Source organism: Leucopleurus acutus (genome assembly GCF_964270905.1).
Source record: "Leucopleurus acutus genome assembly, chromosome: 3".
NCBI lineage: Eukaryota > Metazoa > Chordata > Mammalia > Artiodactyla > Delphinidae > Leucopleurus > Leucopleurus acutus.
This window is the reverse complement of record NC_139145.1, coordinates 66,421,938-66,431,365: the sequence shown is the minus strand read 5'-3', so window position 1 is coordinate 66,431,365 and position 9,428 is coordinate 66,421,938. Positions and strand designations below refer to the sequence as shown.

The 9,428-nt window shown below is 54.3% G+C and overlaps 1 protein-coding gene across 1 annotated transcript; it reads right to left on the bottom strand.

Annotated features, from left to right (window-relative positions):
- Positions 1–1,654: 1,654 nt before the first annotated feature.
- On the bottom strand, positions 1,655–8,751 carry IRF1 (interferon regulatory factor 1). Its single transcript, XM_082835600.1, has 10 exons — positions 8,574–8,751; positions 7,441–7,532; positions 6,059–6,158; positions 5,071–5,247; positions 4,904–4,953; positions 4,666–4,798; positions 4,355–4,477; positions 3,967–4,016; positions 2,976–3,111; positions 1,655–2,665 (listed from the first exon to the last, which is right to left on the bottom strand). The coding sequence occupies exons 2-10, from the start codon at positions 7,525–7,527 to the stop codon at positions 2,553–2,555; spliced, it is 969 nt and encodes a 322-aa protein (XP_082691726.1). The 5' UTR covers positions 7,528–7,532; positions 8,574–8,751; the 3' UTR covers positions 1,655–2,552.
- Between the last annotated feature and the right edge of the window lie 677 nt (positions 8,752–9,428).

Below are 9,428 nucleotides of genomic sequence, written 5' to 3'. Positions count from 1 at the left end.
CAAGAGCAGGGAATAGTCATCTTATCCCTCCCCTTTGGCCCCCAGATGATGCTAACTCTTGAAAAATCCAGGTGGATCTTCTGATGGACAGTGCTTGAGACTGGTCTATCCAGGCATCCACAAACAGAATGTCTACCCAGCAGGAGGGCCACCTGCCGTTCAGGGAACAATACTTCCCAAGCTTTGCAGAGAAAGTCTGACCAAACTTCGCGCATTTTCCAGTTTTTTCATTATTTTCTCACTCAGCCTTCTCTCTCCCACACTCCTTCCAGGTGGCTAGGCCCTACAAGGGGGTGTCTGGGACCAAGAATATGGAAGATGTGTCCACACGGCTTGGTTTCCCTGAGTGACCCCTTCACTGCCATGGCCTCATTCCCTAGACGATGCTAGTGATGCCTGCTGGCTCCCCTTGGCCAGCCTGCCTACTGCTTTGGGTGCTGTTTAGCCCCAGGGCCAGACTGTGGAGGGAAATGAGAAAAGCCTACTTCCAGATCTCTGCCTCTCAGACACTGTGACTTGCTTCTTATCTGAGACCCTTCATTGCCAATATATCAGTGATTCCCAACCTGTGGTTTTCAGAAACACTGTTCTGATCAAAGATATCCCTTCACAGAGATGCTGTGAATCTCTATTAGCCCAGCCAGAACCCTGAAAAGATGTGGAAGAAGGAAGCCTGCTTCACGTAAGGTCATCCACGGTTTTCCTAACACATTTGTGCATGGAGCCGTTTCACAGCACACTGCAGGCTGGTATTCAGCACCAGTTATTATTGGCTGTCAAAATAGTAAAATACTTTTGAACAGTCAGGTAAATTAGCCTCAAGCCCCTGTCCGCAGTGTCCTCCAACCACCCCAGGCCCTCCCCCTCAAATCTGCTCCCAATCCAGTATCGACTTGTACTGTCCAATATGGTAGCCACTGGCCACATATGACTTTTAAAATTTTAATAAATAAAATTCCAGGGACTTCCCTGGTGGTCCAGTGGTTAGGACTCCACACTCCCACTGCAGGGGGGCACAGGTTCCATTCCTGATCAGGAGACTTACGATCCCGCATGGCTCGTGGCGCAGACAAAAAAAAAAAAAAAGAATTAAAAAATCCAGTTCCTCCATTGCACTGGCCACATTTCAAGTGTTCGGTTAGCACATGTAGGTATGCCGCTGCCTACTGCAGTGAACACTGCAGAGAGAGAACATTCCTGTCACTGCAGCAAATGGACAGCAAGTACTGCTTGGCGGCACAGCAGGTCGCGGGAACCTTTTGGGGGCTGGTGTCTGTTCTGATTGCCAGTGACCATGCTGTGCCAACTGTTAACTTTTTGGAGTAGCACCTGAGTACACCTGCATTTGAATTTAGCAGGACATTCGAGTCTACGGCACATTCCTCAGAAGAACTCAAAACTTAACACTCCCCAGGCCCCAGGAGCCCAAGTTCAACTCATAGCTCTGGCTATAAAGCCATGGGCAAGTGACTATATTTACATGAGCATATGCCTGTGCCATGACTGTCCCTTCTCCTGCCACCTTCTCCATGAACATAATTGAAAGGATTTCACAATAGGTGCACATCACCGCTCACCCCAAAGGCCAAGCTCAGGCAGGATGCCAACAATGAGTCCATCAGAATGTGTCTACAAAAAGTAAAATCATCTATAATTTATGTCTAAGTAAAAGGCCACACCACTTATAAACAATTAACATTTTATAAAAAGACAAATGTACATATTTACACACATGTACATGTGTGGTCACACATGACTTAGTGGTCAGATGATGTTTCCAATTTTAAAAGTCACACTCACACTTGCCTCCCTGGGCCTGCTGGGGGCTGCTGGGGCCTGCCTGAGGGGGCAGGTGGGTGCAGAGCAAGGCACAGTATAAATAAACACAAAGGCCAAGAGCTTGGGGGAAGCGTTAGTGTACACCTCTGATCAGAAATGTGGCAAGGTCCACAAGAAAAAGTGCCAGGTTTTTTCACAATCCCCTCAGCCTAAGCAGGGAGCAGGGCAGAGCTCCTCTGAGGCAGAGGGGGCACTGTCCCCACAGGACCCCATTCTTCCTTCACATTTCACTGGCTTTGGAACAGTCCCCAGGGCTCAGCTAGGAAGGGAGGTGGTTCTTTGGGAACAGGATTCACTTAGTGCAATTGTCTCTTAGTGCAGAGCCAGCCCTGGAGTTGGTGCTGTGCTTTCTGAGGTCACTGGTCCGTTCCCTTGGGCCAGCTCAGTGACAGCAAGACCCTCTCCAGGCAGCTGGGCTCAGAGGGAAAAGCTGGAGGCTGACTCCCGTCTGAGACCTCCACCTGACACACCAGTCTCAGAACGCCATCTTCCCAGGAGGCAGGGCCAGCTTTACCCCACAAGACAAGCCCAGACCCTGGCCTGCCGGACCCCCAGAGGCCACTGTCCCAAGGAGGAAAGCCCCATCCCTGGTCAGCAGTGGGGTTACACTTTATCGTATCAAGGGGCCACAGGATTCCTGCTTCTCTGCACCACAGCCGCCATGATGCCAGGTCCTGCTTGCCTAGAGAAGTAAAAGGGGGCCAGGGGCCCACCTATGGTGCACAAGGAATGGCCTGGATGGAGGGCAGCCTGACTGGGGGCAGCAGGCTGTCCAGCCAGCTGGTGTCCATGTTCTTCAGATCTGAAGATATCAGCCCAATATACCCTAGAAGATGTGAAGAAGGTTGTGTGAGGACTGGGGGTGGGGAGGCAGGTGTGTTCTCCCCCCCACCCTCCAGCCCTATCCGTGAAGGCCACAGACACAGCAGCCTCTGCTGTCCGCCCCATGGCAACCTCAATCTTAGGCAAACCTGAGGGCCTGGAAGGAGCAGCCAATTTGCAAGCTGTCTGTACCCAGATGAATTTAACAAGGATGCTTTACCCCTGCTGCTCTCTGGCCCCGCCCCTAAGCCTTCCCCACCCGCTACCTGGTTTTCCCTTCTTTGAGAAACCATATGGATCCAGGGTCTTCTTACCCCCAGGGCTGTCAACTTCTGGCTCCTCTTTGCAGCTGAAGTCTCCATAGACAGAGGTGGGCTGGGCCCCAGGTTCATTGAGCAGGTACCCCTTCCCATCCACGCTTGTCTGCTGCCACCCTGACTGCTCCAAGAGCTGGGGACAGATAAATAAGAAGCCATCGGCTCACTTCCAGTACAGACTCACCCTCTGGTCCTGCCTTCAATGAGCCAACACTTCCCAGCCAGGATCACATCCTTGGCCCTTTTCACATTCTCAAATGGATATAGACGTGGAGTGCAGTTAGGATAGGGGCCTGGGAGGTGAGAGTCTGCCCTGGGCTGACACTCCCACATCTACCTTCTGGCATAGAATCTCCAAGACTTCCCTCTCAACTGGGTAAGGACATACCAACCGGGAGTGTGGCTTAAAGCAATGGTTCACATATTAAGTCAAGAAAAGATGCCTAGAAATTTCAGGTAGAGATAAGGAACTATGCCCATGTCTCCATTTTCTGTGCTGATGGAACACAGCCTGGGTACAGCTACTTCAAAAACTTTTTTACATTTATTTTAAAAACGGAAGCAGAAAAAAACCTGGAGAATAATTTGCTTAAAAAAAGAAAAGCCATCATATTACAGATCCCAAAGGCTGATTACTGAAACCTGATGTGCATTTCCCAAACTAACAGGACTGGGGCATTTTAGGGCGGAGGACACGGGCCAGGGACCCGGCACTGATGGTGGCTGACTCAGAGCTATCTGAGGCCCTAGGACAGCATGTCAGAAACCCAGCCTCCCTCCTGCCCCCACTTCCACAGTGTCTTTCCCACCAGCCAAAGAGGTCAGTGGTCCCCAGCCACATGGATGTGACACTTGTAGGACCGTGCAAGCAGACAGGTCACAGCAGCAACTGCCTACCCTCCAACTTGGAAGCTCTCACTGGTTCTCTCCCCTCACTGAGAAGTAGCCACCTCAAAAGAGCACTGAAGAAGGAAGGAAGGGGCTTTACCTTCATGATGTCCTCAGTTAACTTCCCTTCCTCATCCTCATCTGTTGCAGCTGTGGATGGGGAACAGCAGAGAGGTTGGCTGAGGTCAGCCAGGCTCACCCTGCAGTGCCAGCCCCACCAAGTCCCCCTACCCCTTCACACATGCGCACACACACGCTGGCCTCCCAGTGGATATCTGCCTTCCATGAAGATTCCAGAACAGAACACTGTCCTTGTGACTCAGCCTCTTGAACCCTGAAGCCACACCTCTTCCCACCTCTTCCCTCCTCTCTCCAGCCCACGAGTCAGCTCAGTGCCGGGTGGAGTTCTGACCATCTTCTCTCCCTCAGGAAACCCCTCCTTGGATCCCAACAGTCAGGCAGGCAGGCCAGACCCCGGAGGCACGAACCTTCAGAGGTGGAGGGCATGGGCGACACCTGAAAGTTGTACAGGTCACTGGTGCTGTCTGGCACAATTTCCACTGGAATGCGCCAGTCGGGGAGGGTGCTACTGACGGCACACGGTGACAGTGCTTCAGGACAACAGAAACGGAGGGTCAGAGCTGTGTGCTTTCTTAGTTTGCCAGGACACCCAGAATCCCCCCCAACTCGCAGCCTGCTCCAACAGGTCACCATCTACAAGCATGGTGCCCCCTAGACCCAAGAGAAAGAGCCATCCCACCAACCTATGTGGTCCCCTGCCAGACCCGGCCCACCTTACCTGGAGTAAGGGCCCGTTCAACGTCCAAGTCCTGCCCCATGTAGCCCTGAGTTGTGTAGCTGCTGTGGTCATCAGGCAGGGTGGAGCTGCTGAGTCCGTCAGAGAAGGTATCGGGGCTGGATTCCCCACATGACTGTAGGAGAAAGCAGCTTAGGCCCAGGCTTGCTGGGGCACTCCTTCTACTGCCCGCCCTTGACTCTCAGGTGGCCAGAGGCTAGCTGCTTAGGATCATACTCACCTTTTTCTTGGCCTTGCTCTTAGCATCTCGGCTGGACTTGGACTTTCTCTCTGTGGGGCAGATAGGCTGTCAACCTTGGTACAGGCAGGCATGCCAGCCCCAGCTGACTTCCTTCCTCCTTCCCTCTCTCCCTGAGGGCTTTCCCAGGACCCAGAGCCCTTGGATACCTTTCCTCTGGTTCTTGGTGAGGGGTGGGAGCATCCGGTACACCCGCACAGCTGAACTGCCCTTGTTCCTGCTCTGGTCCTTCACCTCCTCGATATCTGGCAGGGAGTTCATGGCACAGCGAAAGTTGGCCTTCCATGTCTTGGGATCCGGCTCCTTTTCCCCTACTTTGTATCGGCCTAGTGGGCAGGAAAGTGAAGAGTATCATCAGGACTATAGGTGGGGATCCTCAGCTGTGCCCTGGCTTGGGAGGAGAAAGACAAGAGTACCCCTGAGCTCTCATGCTGCCAGAGATCCACAATGGTCAAACCAGCAGGTATTCCTGGGTGACACTTGTGCAGGCCCTGGGCTTCTCAAATGCCCAGACTTGCCTCAAATACATCCAGCAAGCCTCAGCAAAGGGCCTAGCCAGAAGCACTAGAGAGCCCAAGCCCCAAAGTGCTATCTTTGTCACAGATCATGCCCAGTCTCCCTTTGGCTGTCAGCAGCCAGATGGCAGGGACTGGGGCTTATTTGATAGTTCCAACCATGGGAATGGACACAGAGCAGGCATCAAAGAATATTTACTGATAGGTGGGCTGACTGGTCCGAGATGGGCCAAGAGCCCCATCCCTGAAGGATAAAAAAGAGGCTGCCAACCAGAGGGGCCTTGGACCCAGGACTATTGGTCAACATCAAGAAAAAGGAAGGCCTGGATCTCTTTCAGTGTCCGTGCTCACAACTGCTTTTGCCAGGGAGAACTTTAATCTAGCCACAAACTCCATGAAGAAGCCACACTTTCTAAGATTTTGGCTTCATAAATTCCTTTGTGAACGTGCTGAAATGATGAACCCTCTGCCCAAAAACACAGGTCTGCTCCCTGCCCACCCCCGAATTCTGTACAACATCTCAGGGAGCTCAGAGACCCCAGTGAAGAGCCTCTGTGTTAAGAGAAGTGCCTCCCCTTATCTCCTCCCTGCCCCTCTTAAAGCTGGAGTCCAGGGCACACACCTGTGTGAATGGCCCAGCTCCGAAACAGACAGGCATCCTTGTTGATGTCCCAGCCATGCTTGGCAGCGTGCTTCCATGGGATCTGGAAGATCATCTCCTCCTATACAGCACACAAGCACACATACATGTAAGACCGTGTCAGCTCAGAGACCACAGGCTTTTGGCCTGAATCTGCCCAGCCCCCCAGATCTGGGAAAAGGCTGACTTCCCCTTTTCACCCTGACATCTGGCTTGGGTTGACCCATCCTGAGAATGGCTTAAACAGGCTACTCCATCACTAGATCTTTCAGAAGGGGCTCTGGGTTCTGATGAGCTAGGGCATCATCAGCCTAGCAAAGACCTCCTTCTGCCTATTACAGATGTGCTAGGACCCATACAGAGTACCCTGGGATGCTTCTCTCAGACTTGTCAGCCCCAACATGGAAGTGAGAAGTCAGTTCATTAGATGGGGCTGCTCAGGACAACTGCGACCACTGGCTCCTACACAGGGGGTCCTGGCCATATACCTGTGGGAGCTCAGGGCCAGACTTGGATGATGACTACCTGTGTGACCCTGGCATTGTCACTATACCTCTTTGTCCCTCACTGTTTTCTCTTCCGTGAAATGAAAAAAACACAGTAACAAATATAAAAGCTAAGGTCTCACTGTTATCATTACTGGTGGTTAACAGTATGGATTTTTGAGTCAGACTGCTCAGGTTCACATCTGGACTTTATCCCTTTTTGTGTGATCTCATCATCTACTTCTCAGTGCCTCAGTTTCCTTATCTGAAAATGGAGATATTAATAGAATCTACCTCACAGGGCTATGCTGAGGATTAAATGACACAATGTAAGTAACATAACATGGTGCCATGCTCGCTCATAGTAAGTGTACAGTAAGCATTAGTTGTTATTATAAATACTATTATTACTGCTAAGTCTGCAGGGTCTATGTTGTCCTTTGTGCACCACCAGCAAGAGGACTCTTGGGTCTGGACAACTGGTGCAAGGTTAATTCTTGGGTCAACTGCTGAGCCAGTCACCTTCCTACCAGCAGTGCCCACTTTTCTGTCTCCTATCTGCCTGACTGGAGCCCTCTAGAATGTTGTGTGTGCTTGTAGAGGTCTCCCTCAGGAGAGACCAGAATTTTGGCCCTGCAGATGCTGGGAGAATCTTGCTGCTGGAAAACTGTCAGTGCCTTCAGGTGGATGCCCAGGGAGGCAGGCAGAAGTCAGCCAGTGGGGGCCCTGGCTGGGTCTTGTACACTCCCTGCAGGATCCACTAGGAAATACATCTGCCTGCTCCCTATCACTTCCCTTTTTGAGCTGCACCTGGAGCTTTGGTCCCCTAAAGAACATGGGTTAAAATAGTGGCAGAAAAACCCAAAGAGTAACACTCACTTTATTAATCCAGATCAGCCCTGGGATTTGGTTGGAATTAATCTGCATCTCTAGCCAGGGTCTCATGCGCATCCGAGTGATGGGCATGTTGGCTGTAAAGAGAAGACAGAAGGCTCCTGTTTGGAGTCTGTTGAGCAGCCCCTAGGCACTACCCTGCCCCACCCCAGGTCATTCAATTACCCTCCCCTCCCCTCGTCCAGATACCAAGTACTACAATCATGGGGAAGGGGGCTTTCTCTGGAATAAAACCACCCTCCAAATCTTTTCAGCATCTTGAGCAAAATGCTTCTTCCCTCACCCCCTCCTAGACAGTCTTGGGAGGAGACAGGCATGCATGTGTGTTTCAAGATTTATGTTCAGGAAAAGAGACAAAACACAGAGATATCTAAATACCAGAACTTTTCTCCCAAAATTCAAATCCTTTGGGAAGCAAGGGGCTTCTTTTCTTGATGCCAAGAAATTTTCCTGCTTGAGTTGTTGCCACTAGATGTGCACCTTCCCTAATGGACAAGCAGTCACCCTACATCCTGGACATCCCCCCCCACCAAATCTATTCTACGCCTCCCTGACAGTCACAGTGTAGAGGCCCGGACGCCAACCCTTCCGGCCTGGTTCCCCTCCTCGGGCGAAGTGGCCCAAGGAACACCTGTGGCGCCTCTTCCCGCGGTCCCGGGAGGTCCTCCAACCATCCAGGGCAGCAAGCCCCAGGCCCCGCCACCTGCATAGACAGCCTGAAACCTGGGGCCTGGGCGCGAGCTGTGACCGCCGAAAGCCGGCGCCGGGAGCAAAGGGCGCCCACGCGCCGACATACACTCGAGTCCCCCGCACTGCTCGTGGATGCGCGCAACGAACACACAGGGCCACCCAGAGGCCGCCAGCGGCTTCGCGCACACAGAGCTGCGGCAGCGGCCGGGGTCGGGCAACCTCGGCCGGGTGGGCGGTCCACGCCGCGGCCCGCCCTCCCCGCGCAGCTGCTTGCCGCTCCTTCAGCGCCTTCCCGAGTCCGCGCGGGGGCCCAGGCCACGCCGCAAGCCCGCCACTCTCCCGGCTGGGGTTTTCGTCCCCCACTTCCTGATGCCCCGCACGCTTTTGTTCGACGCCACCGGTGCCCCTTGCGTCGAAGGCGGGCTCACCTCGGCTTCAAGCGCTTTTCAGCGGCGGCGCCCGAGGGTCCCGGCGCGGCGAGGGCTGCTAAGCGGGCGCGGGGAGCGCGATTCTTGGTGGGAGCGGGGAGAAGGCAGAGGATGCCTGGGTCGCGGAGCCGCTGGGCACGGCTGGCCTCGGCTTGGCTCGGCTCCCGCTGGCCTCTGCTCCGCCCGGATCGGGCGCACGTCCTGCCTCGACGAAGGAGTGGCGCGCTCTGCCGGGGTAGCGGCGCCGGCGAGAAATCTAAACACTTAGCGGGATTCCCCCAGCCCAGGCCGGGCCCCGCCTCCTAAAGAGCCGCGAGGGCGCCCATTGGCCAGCGCCGCCTCATCATTTCGGGGAAATCAGGCTGTTGTAGAGCTAGCGGCGAAGGGGAAGTACAGGGCGGCTGCCCCTCCCCACCCCCTCCGGCCTGGCGCCGCCGCCCCGGGGCGAACGCGGGCCCGCCCCGCCGGCTCCCACTCCACCCCCATACCAGCTCGCCCAGGAGAAAGCTGTCCTGGAAAGTCAAACGCCCCTGGCCCATAGTTACTCACCTCACTCCGCACTCCCCCAGCCTGCTAGCTCCTCTGTCCATCTCCTTGCCCTCCTTTCCTGGGGATGGGGACACCTATCTCCCCAGCCCCGGTGAGGGGGTCATCCGTGCACCTGCGCTTTCTTCAGAGTGGACGCCAGGACTGAATCCCCGGAAAACCAACCTGCTTCCTCAAGCCCGTTAATGGGGTGTCTAGAATGGAGGGTTGGGCTTCCCTGGTGGCGCAGTGGTTGAGAGTCCGCCTGCCGATGCAGGGGACACGGGTTCGTGCCCCGGTCCGGGAAGATCCCACATGCCGCGGAGGGGT

Excerpts from the sequence above, each read along its gene's own strand:
- IRF1 (XM_082835600.1), bottom strand. The coding sequence starts at position 7,527 with ATGCCCATCACTCGGATGCGCATGAGACCCTGGCTAGAGATGCAGATT. Across the intron at positions 4,799-4,903 it reads AGAGCAAGGCCAAGAAAAAG|TCATGTGGGGAATCCAGCCC; the intron begins GTGAGTATGATC and ends TTTCTCCTACAG. Across the intron at positions 4,478-4,665 it reads TGAACGGGCCCTTACTCCAG|CACTGTCACCGTGTGCCGTC; the intron begins GTAAGGTGGGCC and ends GTTGTCCTGAAG.